The sequence below is a fragment of the Caretta caretta genome, chromosome 20 (assembly GCF_965140235.1).
Source record: "Caretta caretta isolate rCarCar2 chromosome 20, rCarCar1.hap1, whole genome shotgun sequence".
Lineage (NCBI taxonomy): Eukaryota > Metazoa > Chordata > Testudines > Cheloniidae > Caretta > Caretta caretta.
In genome coordinates, this window is record NC_134225.1 from 18,732,080 (window position 1) to 18,759,739 (window position 27,660).

The window sequence follows — 27,660 nt, forward strand, 5'->3', positions numbered from 1 at the left end:
CCGATAATCCAACACATAAATGTCCAAAGGAAAATGGCTTGGGGTCCTGTCAGGCCTGGTCCGTGGCTGTGGCCTGACGCTGGAGGCTGTGACTGGGGGGGCGGGGGACGCCCTGGGACTGGCTAGTAAAATGGTGTGGTCTGTCACCTGCTCCTGTGATGGGCGGGGGAGGATGGGATCGGGATCTGTGGGTGCGGGTGGGGCATCAATAGAGCCATAAGGGGGGACGGTGCTGACCCCTGCACAGCCTCGCTCTGAAGAACTCCCATGATCCCCCGGGACAGTCAAGCTAAGCGAAACCCCTCGGTGCTGGGAATGAGCCCCCCCTCCCATCAGCTCCGGGCCCCAGGGGCTGAGATCCTCTGATCTACCCCCCAACCCCGCTTTCCTGCCGACCCCCCAAGGACACCCCCCGGCAGTCCCAGCTGCCCCAGCCTGGCGTGCGGGAAGCAGCTGCAGAACTGCCAGGCAGGGAAGGAGCCAGCATGTCTGGCATTGATCAGCTTGGAGTTTGTCCACGTGGAAAGCTTTTAAATCCTCGGTAATTTCCTTGGGTGTTTCGAGCAAAGTGGGGAAGGTCGGGATGGGGTAAGGGCCGAGGGCTGGGGGCTGACCAAAGTGTAACAGAGACCCCAGCCCTGGAGGTGCCTTGTTCTGGAAGTGGGAAAGAAAGAGGCAAAGGGGAGAGGGATAGCTCTGTGGTTTGAGCATTGGCCTGCTAAACTCAAGGTTGTGAGTTCAATCCTTGAGTGGGCCATTTAGGGATCTGGGGCAAAAATTGGGGATTGGTCCTGCTTTCTGAGCAGGGGTTGGACTAGATGATCTCCTGAGGTCCCTTCCAACCCTGATATTCTATGAAAGAAAAAGAATGAAAAATGTAGGAAAGAATCCAAGTCTCCCAGGAGAGTTGGTGCCTGGGTCTGTCTTTTAACCCTGCCCATGGTTAAAGCAGCTCCCTCCATCACTAGGGGGAGTCAGTGTTGGACCCTTGCTCTAGGACACCTACACTTTTTGGACCAATGATCCAGACACGGCAGCGTTTGGGGGACTTGCTTAGGAACCCAGTGACCTCATTGATCTAGGCCAGGGATGGGCAAACTACGGCCTGGGGGCTGGATCTGGCCCGCGAGCCCTTTTAAGCCGGTCTGCGAGCTCCCACTGGGGAGCAGGGTCTGGGGCTTGCCCCGCTCCAGCACTCCAGATGGGGTACAGTGTTTGGGCCACATCACACAGCTCCCGGAAGCTGCGGCATGGCCCCACTCCAGCTCCTAAGCACTCCAATGGGAGCTTCAGGGGCGGTGCCTGCAGATGGGGCAGCGCGCAGAGCCACCTGGCCACGCCTCCGCATAGGAGCCAGAGAAGGGACACACTGCTGCTGCTTCTGGGAGCAGCTTGAGGTAAGCACCGCCCGGAGCCTGTGCCCCTGAGCCTCTCCTCATGCCCCAACCCTCTGCCCCACCCCTGATCCCCCGCCCACCCACCTCAGTCCCAGCCCAGAGCACCCTCCTTCACCCCAAACCTCTCATCCCCCCCCCAGAGCCCACACCCCCAACTAGAGCCCTCCCCCTCCTCCCCGCACCGCAACCCCAATTTTGTGAGCATTCATGGCCCGCCATACAATTTCTATTCCCTGATGTGGCCCTCAGGCCAAAAAGTTTGCCCACTCCTGATCTAGGCTATTGGGGCGAAGGCCCTCTAGAACCTAGATCACAACAGTATTTTGGCATTGTTCTAGCCCACATCAGTTTAGTGTCAATCTAGAACATGCTGCAGCATTCTGGAGCCCGAGTCTAGAACACCATGGCATTTTGCTGTTCGTGTTTACACTGGGGTGTGGTCAGGGATCACCCGGCACTGTACATACATGCAACAAAATGACACAGGAGATGACGGCCGTAGCATTTTGGAGGTTGGTTCCAGAAAGCAGTGGGGGCAATGCAGCCCAGGGGCCAGCACTCTGCCCTGTGACTCAGAAGCCAATGGGGGGTTCCAGCCCTGGGTCTACCAGAGCCCTGGGCTGAATAGGTGCCGCTCCATAGCCCAGTTATGACCATTTCAGAGCCTGTCAAACAAGGGGGTTTCCATCTAAACCGTCTCTCTACCGCCAGGGAAAGGGACCCAGGGCTAGTGTGGAAACAAAAACCCAGCTTAATACTTCACATCGCAAACGCAGTCGCTGGTTTCCCTTCTCTTCTTTCTCTTTACAAAGAGGTTTGAAGGACTTTTAGTGGGGTGTTTGCCAAGGGACTGAGCAGGATGAGGTCTCTGGATACCAGCGCCCGAACCTTGTTTAATGTGGGAGAGGGACTGGGTTCTGTTACCGCCTTTGGGCCCCTGTATTCAAGCTAAATCAATACAGAGCTCCGACGAGACAATCAGGCCAGGCAGCCTAGGTGGGCTGAAGTGTTTCAGGCAGCTAATCTAGAACACTGCAGGATGTGGGGGCAAATGCTCAAGAATACCAGTGTCCAGAAAGAGCATGTCGTTTTGCATCATTGCTCTAGAAAGCCATGTTACTGTGGGCTGCGACTCTAGAATCCCACAGCATTTGGACCAGGCCTCCAGACTCACCACATTATTGTATCTAGAATGCTCGGTGCGACTTGGTGCGACTGCTCTGGACCAGCCCTGTGTTTCTGGACACGACTCTCAAATGTCACAGCACTCGAGATGATATTCTGGAATGCCTCCATGCCTTAGGCCGTGACTCTAGAATATTGCCAGGTTTGGACCAGGCCTCCAGAACACAGCACACCTTTTGGGTTGCGGCTCTAGAACACCACACTGTCTGAAGCCCTGCCTCTAGAATGTCAGGGCACATGGGGGCCCATTATGAGAACTCTGCAGTATCTGGGCCCATCGTTCTAGAACACAGCAGCATCGCGCCCCATGGCGCTAGACCAGGGGTGGGCAAACATTTTGGCCCACGGGCCACATCTGGGTAGGGCAATTCTATGACAGGCCATGAATGCTCATGAAATTGGGGGTTGGGGTGCGGAAGGGAGTGAGGGCTCCAGCTGGGGGTCCGGGCTCTGAGGTGGGGCTGCAGATGAGGGGTTGGGAGTGCAGGAGGGTGCTCTGGGCTGGGACCAAGGGGTTTGGAGGGTGGGAGGGGGGTCAGGGCTGGGAAAAGGGTGTGGGGTAGGTGCAGGCGCCAGGCGGTGCTTACCTCAAGCAACTCCCAGAAGCAGCAGCATGTCCCTGCTCCAGTTCCTACGGAGAGGTGCAGCCAGGCAGGTCTGTGCACTGCCCCATCCGCAGGCACCACCCTTGCAGCTCCCATTGGCTATGGTTCCTGGCCAATGGGAGCTGCAGGGATGGCACTTGGGGCGGGGGCAGCGTGCCCCTATGTGTAGGAGCGAGAGGGGGGACATGCCGCTGCTTCCAGGAGCCACGCGGAGGAGGGGAAACCCTGGACCCCACTGCCCAGTGGGAGCTCAAGGGCCAGATTAAAATGTCTGGAGGGCCGGATACAGCCCCTGGGCCATAGTTTGCCCACCCCTGCTCTAGACCAACACGGGAAATGGGCTCGTGGCTCTAGAATGCCATCCAGGTCTGTTTCTGTGACTCTCATCGCCCTTTCCTGTCTCTGCCCCACAAACTGTTCCTACCTTGATTGTGCAGTCCAGATTGGATGCTGTTCTAAGAGATCTGCTCCAGGAATCGTTTGGGGGAAGTCCTATGGCCTGTGTTCTCCAGGAGGTCAGACCAGATGATCCCACCGGTCCCTTGGAACCTCGGACTCTATTTTGTCCTGTTCTCACCATGCTGGCCTGTTCTGCGCCCCTCTCTCCCCCCACTGCCCGATCTGCACCCCGGAAGCCCTGACTCTCCATTCACAGATGCCTGGCCTGGCACATTGGGCTCTTTGATACCAATTTTAGTTCTCCAATTTGCTTTAAAGTGCCATAGATTGCTCCAAGGGCGACTCTTGGGGAAGTGCGGCAGCCAGGGCTCTCGGAAACAGGCAAAGGGAGGGGAGGAATAACTCCATTTGGAGGAGGAAAAATAATCACAGCTTCTGACAGATGATCTCATCCCCCCCCTCCCAGTAACCCAGTGGTTTGGGCACTCACCTCTGCTGGGGAAAAGCAAGGTCCTGCTCTCACTCCAATGTAGAATGGGATTGAATTTGAAACCCTCAAATTCTCTCTCAAAACACAATCAGTTTCCAGCCCGATCGCGCTTGGAACCCCCTTGTGCGAGGGGCTGTATGGAAGGGCTCATCACTTTCATTTTATTCCTGATCAACTACCTTTCATTCACAGGGGTTTCCTCTCTCCCCCCCACCACACCGGGAATTAGCTGGCGTCTCATTATTTGATCCCCTTTGGAAGCAGATTCACACACATGGCAGGAGTTGCCCTGCAGTAAGGAAGGTGTGCACATATCCACACTTTGCGGAGAGTATTCTGCTACTGGCAATCCCCTGCATTGCTGCACACCGGGGTCGGCCTGGCTGTTCTCCTCTCCTGCCCCGGCCTCATAAGGCGAGATTATCAATTCAGACAGGACCACTGTGAGCACCTCGTCTGACCTGCGTAACACAGGCCACAGGACTTCTCTGAATCAACTCCTGTTGGAATTGGAGCTGATCCTTTAGAAAAACCTCCCATCTGGATTTAAACAGCGTCAGTGATGAAGAATCCACCACGATGCTTGGTGAATTGTTCCAACGGCTAATTACACCCCCTCTCAACACCCCAGTTAAAAATCTGCCCTTTTTTCCTGTCTGAATGTTTCTAGTTTCAGCTTCCAGCCACTGGCTCTCCTTCGACCTTCGTCTGCTCGCGGGACTCGCCCATTATCACAGTTTTATTCCCCATGTGGGTACTTCGAGACAGGGATCACGGCACCCCTTAACCTTCGCTTTAAGAAGCTCCTTGCCTCTGAGCATAAGGCAGGTTCCCCCCCATTTAATCGTTCTCATGGCAACTCTCTGCCCCTCTCCAATTTTTCCCCTTCCTTCTCGAACTGTGGGTGTCAGACCTGGCCATGCTGTTCCAGCAGCTGTCGCCCCCCGCCAGACACCGAGATAAAATAACCGCTCCGCTGCTGCTTGCGATGCCCGTTTATCCATCGGCCAGACACCCCCCCACCCCATTGACGCGCGGACACTCGCCCCTTGGGGCTTCCAACTCCAGGCGAGTTCAGGTCCCGCTTATGGCAGCCGCCGGCCCCCCGGCTCCATCCCTGAACACCTTGGGCCTCCGGGGAGAGGAACAGCTCCCGGCTCATCCCAGCCACGACAACTGTCCCCTGGAGCGCAACAGCCCACACGCCAGTCTGATTTTATTTTTTTTAAACAAAACTTTATTGGTAATTGTTTCAAATATGTTGACAACAAAGCACACTGTTAAAGAGGAAGTGGGGGCTGGGGGGGTTGTTTTGTTTTTTCCAGTGAAACAAGTTTTGTCGGCGGACACAGATGTGTTTCCCAGGGCGGGGCGGATGATACCCTCACCCTCTAGACGGGACTCTCAAGCTTCTTTGTGGAAAAGGGGGATTTGAGGGGAAGGGGGGAGGGCTAGCCACGGGGCTCCCCCCTCCGCTCCTGACAGCGCTCATGTATTTATAATATATATAATTTATCTATGAAACCAAAAGAAGCTCACACACCTTCGCCCCGGAGAGAAACAAGAAATTCAACCGGCTGGTGAATACACACAGTGGGAGACAGGCTCGGGGGGGGGGTCAGGACAGGACCGCCCCACTGATGCACTGCATTGGGGGCGGGGGGGTGGGGGAGGGAGGATAAGTAAAGAATCAGACAGGAAGAAAAGTAAATGAACAGAACAAGAGCCCTCCCCCCCCCACACGCACCTTCCCTCCTCCCAAATAAAGCAGGATCATGGCTAGGTATCAGCACCCTTCCCCCACCCCCTCCAACCTGACCACAGATCTAATGGAGTCGCTCCTTGGGGGTGTGGGGGGGTGGGGAGATCAGGGCCTAGTTGGGATCTTGAGTTCCTTGCCCCCCCTGCCCCCCATTTGCTGGTATCTCCTCCCGCCTTGTCATCTTAAAATGTAAATCGAAAGCATAAAATCGGAGGTACAGAATGGAGCCCCAGGCTTTAAGGTTATTTCTGCAGGGCACCATTTGGCCTATGGGGGGAGGGAGGGAGGGAGAAGAGTGTACAAGCCCCCACTGACCTGGGCGAAAATAACCAAGTGCCCCAGAACCAGATCCTCCTGCACCCCCCACCCTGACACACAAGAGGACAGACCAAAGAAGGGGTGAGGGTGGGGGGCTGCTCACATTCATAGCCCAGATTCAAAAAGCAGCATTTTATTTCTAAGGGGAGCTAAAAATCCAAAACCCACCAGGGAGATCCCCTCTCCCAGCACCTCCATTCCAGCCTGTAACAGACCCCCAGATCTCCCCGCACTGGTGTAAGATACCCCCAAACCAGACACCCCGCAGAGAGCAGTGGGGGTGGGGAAATACAGTCAAATTCTACCTGAAAAAAAAAAACAGATCTCTCTCTCGTTTTTCCTTGCTAAAACCTAGACACATTCAAAGCTTGGAGAGTTAAAATTCGGGGTGGGGGGGGAAGAAGAGGGGAAGGGAGGTGTCACCAGGGATGGCGGGGGCTGATGTAGGGTAAGGTAGCCCAGCCCCAAGCCTGGATTTTTAAAACCTCTTCCCCCCATGCCCCAAAGGAAAATAAGGTTTAATTTACTTATTTTTCATTTAAAAAAAAAAAAAAAGAAAAAAAAAGGAGAACCCCCCCCCCCAAGTTTATAAAATGAGAAAAGATTTCCCTCCTTCTTCCTCTTTCCAGAGTGACGGTGGGGGGCTGAGATTTTGTCTCCCCACCAACTCCCCATGTATGTGTGTGTGCGTGTGGGGGGGGGGGAAGAATTCAAAGCTATTCTGGAAGCCAAGATGTTGACCTGCCATGACAGTGCATCTTTGCTCCACACCCTGCTCCCAGAAGGCTTTGCAAATAGCCATGAAGATCTGGGGGCGGGGGGGGGGGGGGGGTAGGGGGGAGGAATTTGATGGCAAAATACGCCCCCTGCCCCCCCTTCAAAAACTAAAAGCCACCAATAAAGCCGGCCAGGACGGTGGGGGTACAGCACGTGTGGATTAAGAGGCAGTGTGGGGGTAACCGGATCGGTGCGAGGGGGTGGAAAGTAACCAGTGGGAGCTGAGTGTGTGTGTGTGGGGGGATCTGGTTAAACCCCCGGTGAGGGGGGATGATGAGAGCTGCAGGCTTGTGATGGCGGGGGGGAGGAAAGCATGTGCAAGTGGGGGGATCAGGGGTGCGCATGGGAGAAATTAGACTCCTGCCCTTCTCTACTGTCATTTACTTAGTACAGGTTTAGAATAAGGGGTCTCCCGCTCCCCCCCAAACCAGATCCAGGCAAATCCCTACCCCCCACCCACAAAAATAAAATACACAGGCAAGGAACTCGGGTCTTTCTGCTGATCAAAATCAACCCCGCCCCCACCTGCTCCGTGCGCACCCTCCCGAGCGGGGGCGGGGGGGGGGGGGGAAGGCTGCCGCTGGCCCTAGAACTCAGCAAACTCCTTGGCGCACTTCTCAGTGATGGAGACCCGGATCTCCTCTTCCTCGTAGTCGTCGAAGTTACTCGTGTCGCCGGGGCCTTTGCACTTTGGTATAAAGGGAGCTTCCACCTGCAAAGGGAGGGGAGGGGGAGGTTGGGGACAAGGTGAGGGATCAACATTAGCATCTCCCCCCCCACTCCTGGGTCTGCTAGGGGTGCATGATCAGGCCCCAACTTTGCAACAAGGCAGGCAAGGATCAGCCCCCCCCCCCCCGCCTACTCTCCAGCCAGAAACCCACACACTTTGCAATCATGGAAGGGGGAGCCCATGACCCCGCTTAGGAGCCCAGGAGCAGGGCCCCCAGCACTCTTAAGGATACAGGATCGGGCCTCTTCGCAACCAGGTGAGGGATGCAGGATCAGCGCCTCCTCAAGCCCCCGTTTATCTAGCCAGAACCCCCTCCTCTCACTTTGCAATCAGGGAAGGGCAGGGGGTCACGAGCCCCTTGGATCCCCGTAAGAGCCCCCACTTGCATCATCAGGAGGGTTTTAATGAGGACCTTCAGCCCAGCCCTCTCCCACCAGACATGGAGAAATAACGCCATTAGCTGGCAGCAGCAGTAGTAGGCTGTTATCCTCAGGGGGTGGGGACAGGACCTTGCTTTTGCCACCATGTTACAAATAGGTGACTGAGGGCACCCGACTTTAAACCAATGCTGGGTGAGCATATCTCCCCTTAGTGGTTGCACCCAGCCACAACACCCTGCTACAGAGTCCCAGGAACCAATGCGCTCCTAGAGGCCTGGGCACTGATAATCCCAGGTTCAATTTCTGCTGACGGAGGCTGCACCAGGTGGGAGTTACCCAGGCTCTCCTCTGCCTGCCGCCGCCCTCCTACCTTCCTCTGGTAGACGGCGATCCAGTCGGTGGTAGCAAACCACTTGTGGTTCTTGATGTCGTTGACCCCGTTCTTGAGGTTGCCAAAGCGTTTGGTGAGGTCCACCTGCAGCAGGTTCCGGAGCAGGTCCTTCAGGTCTGAGCTGAAGTGAGAAGGGAACCGGACCTGGGGTGGGGAGGAGACACAGAGGTCTGGCTATTACCTGCCCTGCCCTGCCCTCGTGGCTAGATTCATAGATACACCTAGTAATGTACAGCTCCTAGCACAGGGGGGTCCTGGGCTATGCCTGGGGGCTGAGATACGACCGTAATACACCTAATATGTACATCACCTAGCACAATGGGGTCCTGCTCCATGACTGGGACTTGTTTATTATTCGGTGTATTATGATAATGCCTACAACAAGCCCTTTAAAAACACTCCAGAACAATAGAATCATAGAATATCAGGGTTGGAAGGGACCTCAGGAGGTCATCTAGTCCAACCCCCTGCTCAAAGCAGGACCAATCCCCAATTTTTGCCCCAGATCCCTAAATGGCCTCCTCAAGGATTGAACTCACAACCCTGGGTTTAGCAGGCCAATGCTCAAACTGCAGAGCTATCCCTCCCCCCAATAAGTGGACAAAAAGTGGGGGCGGCTACTGAGGACTGACACAGGAGCTGAAATGGTTCATTAGCAGCAGCCCTCCAGCTCTTCTTGAGCATTTTTCCTCCACAGATCTCAAAGCAGGGCTGCCGCATCACTATCCTCATTTTACATAAGGGGAAACTAAGGCACAGGGAGACGTGACTTGCCCAAGGTCACTCAGCAGGCTGGCAGGAGAACCAGGAACAGAACCCAGGCCTGTTGAGTTCCACTAGGCCACACAACTTTGTTTTTTTAAAACCCCACTAGGTTTAAAGCTGACAGTGTCCGACACGAGTGCTTGGAGATCCTTGGCGAGAAGGCGCTGGGGTGGGCAGAGGAATATTATGGGCTCTTGGTTACTATGGTGATGAGGTGCCTGGAGGTGACTGATGTGTTTAAGGAACGTTTAGTCTTGAAACGTAGCAGGGTTGAGGAGAGTTTTGCAATTCACAACCGTGTATAAGAAAACCAAAGGCACCTGTTCCAGGAGTCCCCATGAGAGTTACAGGGAGCCCAATGGTGATGGGGTGGGGGATGGAGTCCATGTGTTGGGGAAGTAGGGGTACGTCGTGAGAGAGGGTCCATGTGTGGGGGACACAATGGGGAGGATGTCCATGTGTTGGAGAACAGGGGTATGTGGCAAGGGAGGGTCTATGTGTTGGGGTGCAGGGGAATGGGATACATGACAGGGAGGATGCCCATGTCTTGGGGATTGGGGGAGTGTGACGAAGTGGGACTGTTCTTAATGTTTCCTCTGAATAGTGTGGGGGTGCCTCAGTTTCCCCTAGGCAGTTCTTAAGTATCTAGGTGGTGGGGTAAGGGTGTATGATCATTGCAGAGCCCTAGAGGGCATGTGTGTGCAGGAGTCTGGACACAGAGAATGGCCGACACCCTGTTTCCTGGCAACTGATGGCCTGGGCCCTTCCCCCCCCTGCAAGGTGAGAGCTGAAGGGTTGGAGAACAAAGGAATCAGGTGACCTCCTGGCCCGGGAAAGGAACAAAGCCCAGAGGAGGAGGGGCTGGAGGGGTTTTTCAGTTTGGGGCTGGCTGGGACATGGAGTGAAGTGCAGACGTGGTTGTCTGGCTCACTGCCCCCCAGAATGGACCCAGCTGAGGGGTCCCGTTCTCTGCACCTGCAAGCTCTGTTTTAGACCATGTTCCTGTCGTCTAATAAACCTTCTGTTTTACTGGCTGGCTGAGAGTCACGTCTGACTGCGAAGTTGGGGTGCAGGACCCTCTGGCTTCCCCAGGAGCACCGCCTGAGCGGACTCGCTGTGGGAAGCGCACGGAGAGGCAGAGGATGCTGAATGCTCCGAGGTCAGACCCAGGAAGGTGGAAGCTGTGTGAGCTGTGTGTCCTGAAGACAGGCTGCTCACAGAAAGGCGACTACCCCAGAGTCCTGACTGACTTCATGGGGAGCAGTTCCAGAGCATCGCCCAGGAACTCCGTGACAACTGGTGGCAGCTGTGGGATCTACTGCACCCCGTGGATGGCGCTTCCTGCAGTAAGTGACTGGGGAGCAGTAACACGAAGGGGGATTGCCGAGGACCAGGCCTGCTGAAGGCTCAGAGAGGAGCGGTTTCGGGGGGCGGTTAACCCCTGGGAGTGTGTGACCAGCGAGAAGTACTGTGCAGTAATGGGGTCCCCCTGGGAACTGCAGTGAGCAGTCTCAGGGGCGGAGGAGTCTGCAGCTCGACCCTGGCAAAGAGGTGGTGACCTTGAGAAGGGCTGGCACACTAGGGGTTCTCCCTGGAAACCGTGGGGAGCTGAGAACACACGGGCCTGTGAGTCCACAACAACTTGGGAGGAGCGGAGTGATGGCCTGTCACCGTCTCCTTAAGAAGGACATTGTAACCCTGTGCAGAAAGAGAGGGTTGAGCATTGGAAAGTTCACCAAAGCAGAGTTAATCGTGCAGCTGGAGGAGGATGACCGCTCTAAGGAACAGATTCCTGACCCCAACTGGGGCTATAGCAGGATCTGGGAGCAGCTGAAGCGGGAGCCAGGCATCGCCAAGACTCCTGTCCCCGACCAGACGAGGGTCTTCATGATCGGGTTCCCCATCGGGGGATCAAGACGGACGGGATTGCAGCTGAGTCTGAGAGAGCAAGAGGACCGTGGGAGACAGCGAGAGCCCGAGAAAGAGCTGCAGAAGCAGCAGCAGCATGAACTGGCGGTGGTGGGGCGGAGAGGCCTAGGGGACCTCCCCGGGGTGAGTGGGGATAGATCCCGGGGGGCCAGTTCCGCAGGGAACCTCGAGACTAAATTGCTGGCCCTGGTTAAGGAGGGGGGGGGTGTGGATGCCCACCTCACTGCCTTTGAGCAGGCTGGCGATTTGAACCAAGGGGACCCTGCGGAAAAGCCCCGGTGTCTAGCTCCCTTGCTGGGTCCCAAGGCCATAGACTCCGTCAGCCAGGTGGTTGGGGATGTGGACAGGCTCCCACTCCTGACCCCAACCTATATGTCTGTGTGGAGTTTCCTGGGGCCAGGCCCCCCGGACCTCCAGTGGGAGTAGAAGGTGATGGTCAATGGGGAGACATTCTTGGGGTGGCCAAAGGGCATGGGCTGCATAAACCTTCCCACATGCGGCCTGCGAGTGCTATCGACCACCCCTGATCTAAGGGAGGGCGTGAAACTGGAAGGGCCTGGTGTAACTCCTACCAAGGAATGGGAGAGATGCTGGGGCATCCATGGGAACGTTGGTGGCTTCGAACTTCCCCAGGTCACCGGCTAAAGTGACCCCGCTCAGTTCGATCTCGAAGGGGGGAGAGATGTGACGAAGTGGGACTGTTCTTAATGTTTCCTCTGAATAGTGTGGGGGTGCCTCAGTTTCCCCTAGGCAGTTCTTAAGTATCTAGGTGGTGGGGTAAGGGTGTATGATCATTGCAGTGCCCTAGAGGGCATGTGTGTGCAGGAGTCTGGACACAGAGAATGGCCGACACCCTGTTTCCTGGCAACTGATGGCCTGGGCCCTTCCCCCCCTGCAAGGTGAGAGCTGAAGGGTTGGAGAACAAAGGAATCAGGTGACCTCCTGGCCCGGGAAAGGAACAAAGCCCAGAGGAGGAGGGGCTGGAGGGGTTTTTCAGTTTGGGGCTGGCTGGGACATGGAGTGAAGTGCAGACGTGGTTGTCTGGCTCACTGCCCCCCAGAATGGACCCAGCTGAGGGGTCCCGTTCTCTGCACCTGCAAGCTCTGTTTTAGACCATGTTCCTGTCGTCTAATAAACCTTCTGTTTTACTGGCTGGCTGAGAGTCACGTCTGACTGCGAAGTTGGGGTGCAGGACCCTCTGGCTTCCCCAGGAGCACCGCCTGAGCGGACTCGCTGTGGGAAGCGCACGGAGAGGCAGAGGATGCTGAATGCTCCGAGGTCAGACCCAGGAAGGTGGAAGCTGTGTGAGCTGTGTGTCCTGAAGACAGGCTGCTCACAGAAAGGCGACTACCCCAGAGTCCTGACTGACTTCATGGGGAGCAGTTCCAGAGCATCGCCCAGGAACTCCGTGACAGGGAGCATGGGAGGGAATTAGCATGTGTGGGGTGCAGTGTGTGAGCATCTCTCTGGTCCGTTGCTGAGACTTGGCACCCCACTTTTGCTGGTGAACCCCCCCTCAAAATATCACACAAGTGTCCCCTCCCCCAGCCCAAATACCTTGCCAGAGACAATCTTCTCGTAGATCTGAATGGGCTGGTCCGCGAAGAATGGGGGGTAACCAGCCGCCATCTCGTAGATGAGGACACCCAGAGCCCACCAGTCCACAGCCTTGTTATAACCCTGCCCGGGGAAAGCAGACCAGGGTCACGCACTGAATATTTGAGGTGTGGGGGGAAACCACCTGGTGGCCAAGGATCAGCTAGAGATCAGGCAGCAGACAGGCCCTCCCCAGCTCACCTTGCTGAGGATGATCTCGGGGGCCAGGTATTCCGGGGTCCCACACAGAGTCCAGGTTCGGCCTTTCACCCGCTTGGCAAAACCAAAATCCGTCACCTGGAGCCAAAACACAGAGAGGGGAGAAGCTGGATCAGCCCGGGGGCTGTGACAGCAGGAGGGGAAGGGGGAAGCAGATGACTGATGTATTCTGGCCGTGTTATGTTTCTGGGGGTGTCTTGGCTTTGAGAAGGGGACGGCAACAGAGAGAGACTCAGATAGGCAGGAGGTCACTGCAGGGAGCCAGGAGCCAGCGCTGGGATGGGGACGGGAAGGAGTGGGAGCGGGGCGGCAGCGTCACCTCGATGTAGCCCTGCTGGTCTATCAGGAGATTCTCTGGCTTCAGGTCTCGGTAGATGAGATCCAGCGAGTGCAGATACTCGAAGGTCAGGACGATCTGAGCAGCGTAGAACCGGGCGTGAGGTTCACTGCAATGAGGTGGGAGGAGAACGTGGGCATCGCAGACCAGATCCGCCCCCTCTCAGCCAGCCCAGCACCCTCGGCCCCCTGCCGCCCCCACCTTCACCTTCCTTATAGATCCCCAGGCAAGATGCCCCAAACCTTCTAGGCCTGGTGGCCCCATCTGCCCTCGCGCACACATCCCACCCACCATTGCTAGACCCCTGACTCCATTCAGCCTGGCAACCCAGGGCAAGTCCCTCCCAGACCAGCATCTCCCCGCTAGCCTCAACACACACACACAAACAGGGACCCCCAGCTCCATCCAGCCTGGCCTCATCTAGCCCTGGCATCCCTGCCACTGACCGTGGCTAGTGCTGGCAGAAGACCTCAGCAGCTCTCCCCATGGGGAATCCCTTCCTGACCAGCCCAGCTGGGGATCAGGTCACACCCTGCAGCAGGAGGATCAAAGCCAGCGTCGCTGCAGATGCTGCTAGTGGATAAAAGGTCTAGTTCTCTACTGAACTCAATCCCAAATTTACAGCTGTGGAAACTGAGGCACAGAGTGATTCTCCCCCCTTCCCACAAGGAGTGAATGGCAGAGACAGGAATAGGACCCAGGAGTCCTGATTCCCAGTCCCTCTGCTCTAAGTGCTAGATCCCACCGTCATCCCTGAGCCAGGGATACAACCCAGGAGTCTAAACGCCACCCAGCTCTAACCATTAGCGACACTGTCCCCAACATCGGCTCCCGTGGCAACACTCACCTGAACCTCCCGATCCGCCGTAGGTGGGAGAACATCTCCCCGCCCGGGATGTATTCCATCACCATGTACAGATTGGAGTTATCCTAGAAGGAAATGCAGCAGAAACTGAGGGCAAGGCATGGAGTCACTCCGGCCCCCCGTCAGTGCCTGTGACACCGGGATGAAGCTGCTCACCACACCCCTGCTCCTTTATTAGCCCTGTCCTTTTCAGGGCACTAACCCCACATGCCCCAAGGGAGCCTGATGCACTGGCCTGGGTGATAACAGCCTACTACTGCCACCAGCTGCTGCTGTTACTCCTTTGGCTCAAGGGCCAGAGGGGTTGCGCCGTGGTGCCGAAGGTCCCAGGCACACACCTGCAGTGGGAGTTGCTGCACAGACGCGGCTGGGGAACAGACTCACTAATGAGAGGGCGCAAGCTTTATTTGTTTGGAGTATTTCGTACTAGAGCCCTAGAAAATTCAACCCCTCCCGCTCCTCTGGTTTAGGGGCAGGGATGGGCGAGGACAAGATGGATTTCCCAGCTGTGATGTCTATGATCAAAGGGGAAACCCAACGTGCCGCTAGGTCGGACACCCCAAAAGAACAGAAGCAGGAAGTGAAACTTGTCAGAAGCAGAGTGTGAAATTGACCAGGCTAGCTCCATCCTCTCTCACGGCTGCAAAGTCAAAGAGCAGCCTCCGAAGTAACTTCGCTGAGCCCAACAAAACCATTCCGCTAGTGAGACCCGACCCGGCTCAGTGATGAGAACATGAGCACTAAGCACCCGCGGACGCGGAGACCACTGCCCCTGCCCTCCAGCCCAGTGTCAGTTTCCAGCTAGCCCTGGAAAGAGGGTCCAGAGCTAAGCAGGACTCAAGTTTCACTCTATAAACTGGGGTCCAAAAGGAAGTTCTTGGAACCAGGTCCAGGACACAGCCCAATATCAGACCTCAACACCCTGCCAATGACACCGGGCAGAAGCTGGAGACCCAGGACGATCTGATCCTGACTGGCCAGCAGGGAAAGTTCGCCTGCCTTATTTGGAGTGATGGGCATTGTATGTGTCGTGTATATATTCTGTCTGGTAACTGTTAATAAATTGAGGTTAAGGATATTACGGTGTGACGCTCTTTCACTCGGAAAAGACCCAGAGAACCCACAGAGTGTGAGGTGATGTCCTGAACCCAGGGAGGGTGAGGGTGGGTGCTTAAATTAAGGGGGTTACGCCTTGAGCCCCAGGACCAGGGCAAAGGTGGTGCCCTCGAGCGTACGGGGAACAATGCCTGAACCCTGGGGTACCCTAAGGGGATGAAGGGAGCTCAGCCCATCCTTGGTCTCCCTGCTCAGGCAGTTCTGGTCTGCATGACACAGGCCTTCCTGACCCTCTGCCATCTGGACAGGCCCCAACGCCCTAGTAGTACCTTGATGGGGCCCAGTCAGCATGTACCAGGACAGACTCCTAGCTCAGTGGGGTAAATCCAGAGCAGCCGCATTGATTTCAATGACGTTCTCCCACAGTTACACCCGCGGATTCAGCCACGGGGTATTTATTTTACGCTGTCGTAGGAGAAGCGATTGGCTCAGCGAGCCAGCCTGTGTGACAGCAGCCGCTGGCCCCAGTGCCACTGTGTCACCCGAGAGCTACACAGCCCAGTCCCAAGCAGCTGGCACGGAGCAGGTGGGATATTTCTATTGTAGCAGCTTCCGTGGACAAGGAGCCAGAGATCAAAGCTATTTAACCCTGGAATGATGAGGAGCCCCAAGAAAATGACTCTGCCAGCACTGCCTGCTAACACGCCCTTCACCCTAGCCTCCAGGCTCCCGCAGGAGCTGCAATTTATCCTGCAGCCTCCTCTGAGCTGACGACTCTTCCTCGCTACTAACCACAGGCTTACAGACGAGGAGACAGGTCTCTCTTCAGAGCCAGCCCCTCTTTAATCAGGCCAGCCACAGCTCTAAGGCACAACTACCTTTGCTCTCCCCCCTACACACAGGGTGTAGCTCACAGGCCACAAGATCCAGGTTCAGGGAAGAGGGTCCAAGCCGCATCACCAGGGGCCTGAATTTTAGCTTTCACAGAAACTCCATCAGGAGGAAATGATCCCACGTGATGGTTTCAAAGTCTCCACAAAGCCAATTTTGCATGAAGTTAAGTTAGGACTTCCACTGAGACTCCCCTGCAAGCCAGACCTCATGCCCTAGGGCCAGCACATAGGAGCCAGAAACTGAAACTGACTAGGAACGAAAGCAAAACTGACCCGGTTGCGGGGGGAAGTATCACTGTTCAAAACCTGGAGTCAAAAGCAGAACAGAAGAGAGTGAAAAAGGGGAATGATCCAAACTGATTTTTCTTAGCTCCAAACCTGATCCCAGACGTCACGCCAGGAAGGTTTGTTCTCAGGATACAAGAGATGCAGACTGTGCCCTTCGACCCCTTCAGCACAACTTTGGTTTTAAATAGGAAACAAATCAAGGGGATTGTGAGAGTGGGGGAGGGGGGGGGGGAGACACAGCCCAGGGCCGGGCTGGCAAGCGAAGGACACCTACTTTGAAAGAATACTCTAGCTTGACGAGGAATGGAAAGTTGACGGCCTGGAGGATCCGTTTCTCGTTGAGGGTGTGCTCAATTTGTTTCAACTTCACTACCTGGAGAGAAAAGGAAGTAGCAACATCAGATCTTCCTCTGCTGGCGCAGCACCCCCTACGCCTCCCACTCCCCTCTCCAGCGTCCCCACGCAGGGTTCAGCCCCAAATCTCTCCCCTACACTGGGGAGTCCACGGCCCCAGGGCAGATCTTTGTGGCAGCTCCCAGCGTCTCACCTTCTGTTTATCCAGGATCTTCATGGCATAGTGATTCCCCGTCTCTTTGTGTTTCACCAGCATCACCCTCCCAAATGAGCCTGTGCCCAGGGTCTTGATTCGATCAAACTGATCCAAACTGGCCGTGTTCTGGAAGGGGGAAAACAAATCTGACTGGGGGGGGGACGACGAGGGGGGCAGACAGACAGACAGGTCCTGGGGGCATCAGGAAGGCATCTGCTCATGACAGTGGGATTTGTAGAGCAAGACTGGAGGGGTCTTTAATGACCACAAGGGGGTCAGAGCTTTGGTTTTTATAGCTCACCAGAATGGCAGCCCCCCCAGGGTCATCACTGACTGTGATGGGAGAGCGCCCCCTACTGAGCCCGCCACTCCCTGCAGCACAGCACCCGCTAGCCCCGCACTGGGGTTGTTCTTGAGAACATCCATATGAAGTACATGTCACATTTCACCACCAGAGGGCGCCAAAGGAAACCACCACAGTTTTAAGGAGACACTGACAAGGGATTCCCTGCTCCTTGGGCAGAACCAAACTCCAGTTCCAGACAGGCGACCCGCCCAGCTCCATTCAGTGGGGCTGGCGGGGGCGGGGCTGGGAGTCAGGACTCCTGGGTTCTAGCCCTCGGTCTGTGGGGAGAGGGAGTGAAGTGTAGTGGTCAGAGGGCAGGAGACTAGGAGTCAAAAGCTCTCTTCCTAGTTCTGCCACCAACTTCCTATACCCATGACCAAGTCCCTTTCCCCTCTGGGCCTCAGTTTCCCCATCTGTGCCATGGCGTTAATGACACAGGGTGTGCGGGAGGACTAGCAAAGTGACAGTGCTGCAGAGGGACCAGCAGCTCTGCCTCAGGAATTACCCACAACCACCCCAGGCGGGATTTCCAGCGGGGACAGACCCAGGGCACTGGGGCACTGCGCTGAAGCGTAGGCAGCAAATGGAGGCCCTTTGAACAGGGTCCCTGTTAGCACAACCCCCCTGGGAGCCAATCTGGTGCTGGGCTGGGCTGGACGAGCCTCGGAAGGAGGATGGGGGAGGGGGAGACAGGCTGGATCAGGAGGAGTCCCACATGGTTAGTGTTCCCCTCCCACAGCAGAGTGGAGTGGAACCTACAGAGTTCTTGGCCCTCCAGCTACCAGAGGGCAGGTTGGGGAAGGGGGGAGGGAAGAGCAACATGGTCCACTCAGCCCCACCCCCCCAGGAGCACAAACAACCTCCAGACCATCAGAGGAGGCTGTGTGGCTAGGTGGCTCAGTGATGGGGAAAGAGATCCGGGGGTGACCGCAGGCTAATCAGCCTGGGGCTCCAAAGGCCTTGATTGGGCTGGGGTGGGGGGTGATCTGGGTTGGGGGCACAGTACCTGAGAGGGGCTCTCCCATTTCTTGAGGAAGTCTTCTTTGGCTTTGGCTAGGAATTCCTTCACTGTAAGGGAAAGAGAGAGGGAGCAGCATGAGGAGTCAGGAGAGGGGGGCATTCAGCCTGGTGGACAGAGCTTCCATTTCAGCCCCCCCCTCAACGAAAAGGCACGCAGTCAGAAAGCAGGTGAGGATTTTAAACGTATCAGTGGGATGCTGATGCCAGACTGGATACAAAGGGTGGCTCAGCTGGGGATTGGTTAGAGAGAGGTCCATGTTGGGGAGCTCCCGCAACATCCCCACCCCTGCGCTTTCCTCTGGACACACCGAACAACCTCGTCAGGGAGGGCTAATGCAGCCCTCAGCGCCCAGCAAGGGGATGCACTTGTGCCTCTAACCCCCCGCTGAACATGTCACTTGGGGTGCCTGGTCCACGCCCCTCGACACAGAACCTGCACCCCACAAGGAGACACTCGTACAACCCTCCAGTCAAAGGACGTTAAGATGCGTGGATCACATTGCCCTAATGGGAGGATACGGGATCTACTACTGCTGCCAGCAAAGAGGGGTGAAGGGGAAGGAGATTCCCCCTTAGCTCAAAGGGCAGAGGCCTGTGTGTAGCCTTCTCTCAACCATGCAGGCCTCACAGATCAATGACACCAACAGCCCACAAGGGGGTGCTCCGTGCACACACACAGAGCTGCAGAAGGCAGCCGTGAAAGTTGCAAACCCCAGTTGGGCTTTGCCCACAAAGGGGTTAAAACAACCTGCCACAGTCTCCACAGCAGCAGCCTGGGACCAGCCAAGTGTCCCACTCTCTGGCATCCAGCCAGGTGATCCTTCCTTTGCCAGCCGGGCTCCCTGTCCTTGCTGCCAGATCCCAGAACCATGGGAGGGAGGAAGCGGGATGGGGGTTGGAGCAATCTGCAGCATCTGGAGGGATATTTGGTACTGAGAGCCCCTTTTATCTTCGCTGCCTCCTGCTGCTCCCAACAGGGACAAGTCCCGCAGCTCTTAACAGTGCAAGAGACGCCCACGGGATTGGAATGGCTGCAGCAGCAAGGCCAAGCACAGAGCAGCAGCAGCTCAAAGCCTAGATCCAGATGTGGGTGCTGCAGTTCTTGGGGGTCACAGATGCTCAACCCAGGAGTCAACTCCCTGCCGGCCCACTCTCTCCACTACAACCCACTCCCTTCCCAGAGCTGGGGACAGAACCCCAGGAACCCCCCCACTTTAATCGCTAAATAGCAACACTTCTGTGGAAACCCGGCATCACCGCGCTCTAGTCCTGTCATCCCTGCCCTAAAGAAAGGGCTGAGAAATGGGCCAGGCGAGGGCCTGAAATGCACCAGCGAAGCAGGACAACATCCTACAGATGTGACTGATTCACTGCTGGAGGGAAGGAGACCAAGATTACGGGGATTCCCCTGATCCCACAGGGCAGGGCAGGCCTGAAAGGGTTCTGGGGAACAGCTATTTGCTGGCTAACTACCCCCGCCCACACCCCCTTCATCCTCTAGTCCCCACAGCCCATCTCCCGTGGAGCCCCACAGAGCGGGATTGAATTCACATCTGCTTCCCCCCAGACGCTCAGTCTGTCTGACCTACTTTCACTTTGTCTCCTACTCTCTCTGGACTATTTATAGAAACAGGCTTGGCTCACCAGCCACTGTCTCCCACCATCGATCCCAGCCCCAAGGGGGCGGGGAAGAGGGATCCTTGCTTGGACACGGGACAGAGAAGACAATTTCCTGCACTCTCCTGGCCGTACCTTACAGAACTAAGTTTAAGTAGCTTAGGAGTTCATTGTATTACAAAGGCAGGCGGTTATGTATTATTGTGGGACTGTATGTGACGTCTCCGATGGAAACCCAGGGAAGGGTTATGGGCTTTGAGGGATCATCTGAAACTATGGGGCCTTTTAAAGTTAAGTACATTTCCCAGGAAATCTCTAAGGGGAGGGGTATGCAAACGTAACGCCTCTGTTATGCAAAACCTCAGCTGCTGGAAGCTGCTCCCAGAGGAGAAACCCACTGCCTGTGAGTTACCTGGCTGGAAGCGGGGTGATCTTTGGAAAGCTTATTAGCAGGCGTGCTTGTTCTTTGCTGGTTTTTAAGAGGTTTTCCCTGCAATGCTTTTACTGTAAGAATCAATGTGCTTGCTAACAGCTGTGTGGTACCTTATACCCGTGGAGACTGGGCTGTTTGTAGCCTCTGAGGAAGGAGGGAAAAGCAGGCTGGCTGAGGCAGTCTGGCTTGCTGGGGAACTCACAGTGTAGGCAGGGAGCTGTGCAGCCTGGAAATCCCCCGGGCAGGAAGGAGAGAGACGCAGGTCTCTGCCCAAGAGAGGTGATGACTGGGAGCCAGAAGCCTAAGTGGCTTCCCTGGCTGGACCATGAGGGGCAAATACAGGTGCAGTTGCCCTGACCTGCGACACCCCTCCCCCCACTGTTCTTCCCTGGCATCATCCACACCAGATCAGTGCCTTGGGAGGGGAGATCAGCCATTCTGCCTTCTTCTGGAGGTCTAGGAAGACTTTTGAGGCTCTGCTAATCAGTTACATAAACTGGGGGCAGCCCCAGACAGTGATGGAGGAATCTTCTCTGCACCACCAGCCTCTAATTTACTTGGCCCAACACCAATAATTTGTTCCCTTTTTGGGCCTCTCTCTTCAGGGCCCTGGGCCTGGGCCAGGGACCCCTAGAGCGGAAAGATCTGGGATGGGGATTGTGGCTGACAGCCCCACTCCTCCAGTCCCACGGCACTTTCTACCACCCAGGTGTAGCTCATCTGTGAGAGGGACAGAGCTTCTTTGGGAGCCCATCCAAGAGGGTGGAACTGATTGTCACAGGATCTAAGGATCATCTCAGACTTCCCCACCTCTTCCTCCTAGTGCTATGTGCTAAACACAGCGCAGAACAGGCATATAAAAAGAGACCCTACCAAAACCAACACCTCCACTGCACACACAGCTCTCCCCCTGGTGAAAGTACAGAACCCAGGCACAAGGAGTCCTCGGTTGCAATCAATATCTCTGGGGGCTACTGTAATTAAAAAACCATTGAAGGAGCAGCCAATTCAAATTTGGCCTCCAAAAATGTAAGTTTTGGTTAACCCCCACCCCCCAATGCTGTCTAAAAACAAATCCTGAAATAGTCCAATTATTTTTAAACTACGTCCCACTTGAAACAGACGAAGGGTCCCTCACCCCTCTTGCAGCTCAGAGAGCCCTAGAGTGAAATCTACTTTCAGCAGGAGTGAAATTGATACCACTGAGATCTCCTTTGCTAAGCAGACAGACTTACCTATCTCAGGGTTTTATACGGATGCCCAGCTCCCTAGTATATGAGCAAAAGCAATAGTGGGAACAGGGTAACATTTTCCAAAGGGCTTATAGGCTTTAGGAGCCTGCATGCCATTGACGGTAACTCGTAAATAGGAAATGGCAAACTGGATTTTTAGAATCCTCTCGTTTTAATAACCCCAAGATTTTGTAGCCTTTCCTTTCCAACTCAGTGGCCTTTCAGCTGAGAGAGCCCCTTTAAAGACCCATGAACACATTTCTATTCATGTCAGTTTTGTCAGATGGCACGAATCTGGCATATGAAACTAATTGACTGTGTCTAATTACACAATAGACTAACAAACTGACCTGTGCAAGGAAAAGCACCAGTGGATATTGGCTAATGGAGACATTTTCATACCGCTAATCTTTTGTACCACCTTTCAAAGAACTTAGCAAAACCTTAAGTTCCTTAGACCTTCAAGGAGGTAGGTACTATTTCCTTTTTTATGGGAAGGGAAACTGAGGCAGGGAGATGTGACCTTGCCCACTGTTGCACAGGAAGTGGAAGAATTGAGAAGAGCACCAAGAGTCCTGACTCTTAGGAATAGAGCCCAGAAGTTCGGATTCTCAGTCCCCTGCTCTAACCACTAGATCCCACTCTCCATCCCAGAGCCAGGAATCCCAACTCCCATTCCTTACTCTGACCGCTAGACTGCACTCTTGCTTATCACAATGCATCCAGTTCTCTTTTACCTGATGCAGCAGCACGAGGTATTATTCGAATACCTGGGACAGGGATCAACACTGGTAGACAAAGGAAAATGCATGAGAAGGTCGGACCACTTAGGACCTCAGATCAACAGTTAAAGCCATTCTCTGCGGAATGGAAATCAGCGCCTGATTCAAAGCTCAGCAGGCCCCAGCACCAGGGCTCTAGGGACCTGTAATTAGGAGAGATCAGAGTTATCTGGAAAAGAGCTGAGTTTCCTAATCAGAGGGCAGACTGCTCTTAAAGAGACATGACAAGTTTTAGGCCCAACATTTGTGATTACAGAAACCTAACGCACGCCAGCTTGTGGGTAGCAGTTTCCAACCTCATGCTTCACCTTCGAGCCTCTGCCTTTCAAACCAAGTCAAGTTCTCAGTCCCCATCTTCAAGGTTTCCATGGCCTGTGCCATGGGGGATCTAAATGAGCGTATGACTTTGACAGAAAGATAATGGCTGACAACTCTACTTGCTCGGCACAATGGCACCTTCCACCACGGTGAAGTTCAGCTGTGCAGGAGACAGAGTTTCCTCCGGGTCTGGTTGCAGACTGTGGAATTACCTGCCACATGAACCAGGGACCATCCCAAATCCAGACCCATTTCTTTGACCTACCGGAACCTCAAAAACTACAAGACACTCCACTGCCTCACTTCTCCTTCAAGGGAGGAGATGAGAGAACAAGCCACATGACAGATGTGAAGTCACATCATTTAATACGCGACTGGAAGGCATTCAGATACTGCGGTGATAAGAGCGGAATAAGAACCTAGAGAGGAGAGATTAGGCTTGTTTCTGAAATCCCATTGCAGGATCAGGGCCAGGTGCGTAAGAAAAACAATTGAGTTGCACAAGGCCAGGGTTACAAAACGTTACACAACTTTCCCCCTATTTGACAAAATAGGGGGGCTGGTTTGACAAAACTTTGAAGTCCCTACCCCCAAAACCAGTGTTGGGCCCCCAGCCTCTGCAAATCAACACAGGAGAAATCAGAAACAAAGTGAAATCGACGAATCGAATTTCACCACGCCCCAGAGGCACAAAGGGCATGAATGGTGAAGAGCAGATTAGAGGTTTACAGAGACTGGTCACCTTGGAACACAGCCAGAATTTAAAAGCAGGCTCATTCCCCCTGCCATTTGGAGTGTAACTGACAGGGAGTCAGGACTCCTGAAGGCAAAGCTTCCACAGCAGCCAATACTAAGTGGTCACTAAAAGGATCATTTCATCCGCCACCAAAATGCAGCCACCTCTGAGGTGAAACAGGGCAGCTGTTTCAGGACACTGTACAACAGCAAAGAGATCCTGAAACTACAGGTGAAAACTCAGGGAGGGAGAATGGCACCGGGGTTAACACCCACACAGATTCCGCCCTTGCGTGCCCGAGCGATGATTGTCCGATAGGAACAAATGTGCTGACAGCTCCCCCATGGGCTTGTTCCACTCCCCTCCATCCTCCCTCTTAGCCAAGCATCATCACCTGCCATCATGGATTTAGATTTTAAGCCCTTTGAGGCCTGTTCCCCCAGGCCACTAGATGCACGTTAGCAACCTGCCTCAGCCCCACTTTCCACATTGGATGCCATTTCTGGCCATGGGAGGGTTTCCACTGGGATGACGCCTGACCAGGATGGGGGGAGGGGCGGGGCAGGGCAAGCTGCAAGCACCACAGGAAAGAACCGTCACTAGTGCAGCCCCAGGCCTTATTCTGATTCCAGCTACATCCCGCCCATCTCATGCCCCCAGCTGCTCCAGATCCCGATCTCCCAAAGTGTAAACTCCATCTTACCTGGGCAGAACCGAGGAGAATCCACCCCCTCCCCATCCCTCCAGTGCTGGTGGCTGAAGGGTTAAACCCAGAGCTTCCCTGCCACTAAGGACTCACAGTCTCTCTCTGGTGAGCACCAAGCAGGTTCCAAAACAAACTGGTTTATTTCCTTTAATGAGCCCAGTGGGGAAAGAGGCCCAAGGGGGCAGGTGATGGGGCTGGAGCGTAAGCGATCCAGGGTCTGGCTCCTGATGCGAAGGATCTAATGAAGGTCTACATTACAACCCGGTCTGGCGCACGTGGTCCGCGTTACACCCAGCACCCTGCTAACGATTGCAGGGGCCAGTGCACGACCGTCCTGCCTCTTGCTCGGGCTGGGGAAGAGAGCTGAGTACTGAGACCTTCACTACAGTGATCGGGGTGGACAGGCCAGGTGGCTGTGGGAGCCAGGGATACAGAGCCCTGAACCCTGACATCCTCCTGTTGGATGGCCGCTGGGTGCAACGAGCTGCCAGGTTTTCACCTCCCATGGGGATTGGTTACAATGATGTCAAGCCTATGATTCGATGGCACCGACAGGCCCCCACCAGGCCTGGCCGCATTGAGCTAGGTGCTGTACAAACAGAAGCCACGCTCCCTGCCCCAAAGAGATCACAACGGCAAGATCACAGCCAAGGCTGCTAGTAGAAACTGGCATAGAGAAGCAGTGCAGCCTAGCAGATAGGGTTCTAACCTTGGGCAAGTCACTGCCTCGCTCCAGGCCTCTGTTTCCCCTCCCCACTCAGGTCTATTTAGACTCTGCACTCTTCAGGGTAGGGACTGTCTCTGACTGGAAGTATGTACAGCGCCCTGCACGATGGGGCCCTGAACTCAGTCAGGGCCTAAGAGCAACCGTAATGTAACCACATGCAGGTAGAGGTGAGGGTTCGGGTCTCAGAGGGTTAAAGCAAATTTCAAACGAGCTGACCATTGACCAGAACTGGCTTGTGCTTTGCGATTTCCCCCGAGCCACAACCCAGAAGAGCAGGGAAAATCTGGGTGACAGCAGAATTCACCTCCTGCCTTTAAGAGACATGGGTTTAACTGCAGCTCAGGTCACAAAGCCAGTGTGAAGCCTAGCACAAGCCGCTGGTCTCTGGTGGGGAGAGGCCTCGGGCCCAGAATAGCAGGGGGAGCAGTGGGTTGGGAGGAAGGGGGCACGGCAGAGCTGTGGGGGAGTGGGGGCAGGATCACCGTGTGCCTGCCGTGAGTCATCAGCCTCCCTTTGCAGAGAGGAAGGGAGGGACAGACCCTGGCACTTCAAGCCATCAGGGATACTAAGGGAGGGGAGATGACCACACACCCTGCCTGGGATCCCCTCCCCCAAAGCCCCCCTTTACCGTCCATGCTGTGACCCACGGAGGCCGCCGGCTGTGGTTAGGAGGTCATGGCAGGCAGAGAGGGAGGTCTGGCCTGGCGCCTCATGGGGGACTTTGTCCCAGGCAGCAGGAGCAAACACAACCTCTGCTTCGACCCCGGCTTCTCCGGCGAGCCGAGGAGAGACCCGAGCCAGCACAGGGCCCAGTGCAGCTCCAGGGTGTGTCTCTGGCACCACCACTCCCTCGGCTGCATCGGAGGGGCCGGGTTTATGCCAGGCTGGAGGGCCCCATCGCGGTGTCCGGATCCTCCGGTGACAGGTGCCTTCAAGCCCCCTTGGCGCAGGGGGTCTGTGCCCGTTAGTGCCTATTGCCCCTGGATACAGCAGTGTCCGCCCCCAAGGTCAGCCTTGCCCCGGACTCCTGGGTTCCTGTTTGCCGCTAGAGGTGGATCTGCCAGCGCTGCCAATCCCACTTGCCTGGGGATGGAGGCAGCAACGAGGCGAGGGCAACGCCCCAAAGTGTCCCTTCACTGCCCCGGTATGTAGGGCAGCTGGTTCCAGAAAGCAGCGCCTACCGCCAGCCCTTCCATGGGTTCTGAGCTCTGGGCGTGAGGACGCACATCCAGGGAGGGGGTGGGGAGGACAGGGACAGAGCCGATCACATGGTGGAGGGACACAACGTTCACACAGCGATGCTCCAGGGGTCTATTTATAAATAACAACTGCAGCTTCCCCACCCCACCCACACTGGTCTAACTGGGTTCTTAGCCAATACCCCATCACCCATAATCCCTTGGGGCATCTGGACACTGCCCTGATCCACTCCTGGAGGAGGAAGAGAGGATCCCCCAACTCCTCCCCCACACCACTTCAGCCGCCTCTCTGTAACTCCCTATCCCCCTATGAGCTGTGAAAGCCCGTCTCTATCCCCCCACCCTGAGGATCTCAAAGCAGAACTCCCATGGCATACAATCAACCCCAGTTTACAGGTGGGAAAACTGAGGCAGAGAGAAGGAAAGGAATCTTGCTGAAGGTCCTATGGCAGAACAGTGGCAAAAGGGGAACGGAACCCAGGAGTCCTGGTTCTCCACACCTTCGCTAAGCAATACACCACCCCTCCCTGCCTCGTGCTGGGAATAGAACCCAGGAGTCTTAGCTCTAAGCCCCCCGCCCCTTTCCTGCTCTAACTCAGTAGATCATCCTCCTTGTGGCCACAATAGGGCACCCCACAAAGCAGGGATGCTAAACAGGGATCCCTTATCCAGGCTACTGGACACAGTATTGCCACTGCCAAGCTGGCACTACATGGTGTCGCCACTAGGGGTCTCCCCTAAATTCTGGCCTGGAGTGGCAGGGAAGACATACCTGACATAACCCCACTACTCTCCACACACAAACACCTCTGACCCCAGTTGGGAGGGGCCAGCCGGCCTAGCTGGGGGCAGGGTAGGGGTTAGGCTCTGCTTTTACTGGGGCTGGAACGCACCCACTTTGCAGAGGCTAAACCCTCGTGTGCCAACAGTCCCCCAAGGCCTTCCCACAATTCCCCTGCAGGGCAGACAAGTTCTCCCGCGATGGCCAGGGAAAGAATCTGAGCATCTCAGCACAAAGAGCCCTGGGATTTTTCCCCGGAACAAGTGCAGAGCCAGTGAGGACACAGTTACTCAGACAGGGCTTTGCAGACCCACCCGTAGGCTCTCAGGAGCTGGCTTAGCCCTGAGAAACTTGCCACTGATCAGCGCAAGACCAAAGCTAGCCAGGTCCAGAGGGAGTCCAAAGGGTTGTGACAGCCACCGTTTTGGTCAACACCAAGGACTGAACCAGGGAACTGCGGAGCTAAAGGCCGGAGTCTTTACAGCTTTTCATCACAGCCAGGCTCTGCAGCTGGGGCAGGAACAGACTCGCAGCGTCTATGGGTCAGGGACACACAACACACACTAGGTTACACTCGCCCCTCCTCCCCCAAGGGAGCATGGGCCAGGGTGGTTAAAAGCTCCAGCGGATGCCACGAAAGCCAAATGTCTCCTGCTGCCCGGCCGTCCCCGGGCATGTAACTGTACCCTCATGCCAAGAGATAAGGTCAAAGACATGACTTGAAATCCCTTCCTGCCCCCTCTCCTTCATACATTCACTCATCCCTAAACACATGCATTATATACACGTGGGACTCATGGCAGCCACCTCAGAGGTGGGTCATGGCAGCTG

General features: G+C 55.5%; 1 protein-coding gene across 4 annotated transcripts in view; it reads right to left on the bottom strand.

Annotated features, from left to right (window-relative positions):
* Positions 1-27,660, bottom strand: part of LOC125627830 (cAMP-dependent protein kinase catalytic subunit alpha) — a 69,423-nt gene that overhangs the window by 15,866 nt on the left and 25,897 nt on the right. For 2 of the 4 annotated variants that reach the window (XM_075121808.1, XM_048832379.2), the window contains exons 2-10: positions 18,285-18,346; positions 16,930-17,058; positions 16,657-16,755; positions 14,128-14,210; positions 13,263-13,389; positions 12,926-13,021; positions 12,686-12,808; positions 8,414-8,578; positions 5,291-7,645 (exon numbers count right to left, since the gene is read on the bottom strand). The exons of the other annotated variants lie outside the window; for them this stretch is intronic. In XM_075121808.1, coding sequence (XP_074977909.1) covers positions 7,520-7,645; positions 8,414-8,578; positions 12,686-12,808; positions 12,926-13,021; positions 13,263-13,389; positions 14,128-14,210; positions 16,657-16,755; positions 16,930-17,058; positions 18,285-18,346 — 1,010 coding nt within the window. In that variant the 3' untranslated portion in view covers positions 5,291-7,519. Of the gene's footprint in view, positions 1-5,290; positions 7,646-8,413; positions 8,579-12,685; positions 12,809-12,925; positions 13,022-13,262; positions 13,390-14,127; positions 14,211-16,656; positions 16,756-16,929; positions 17,059-18,284; positions 18,347-27,660 lie in introns of those variants that run through there. 4 annotated transcript variants of the gene reach the window in all.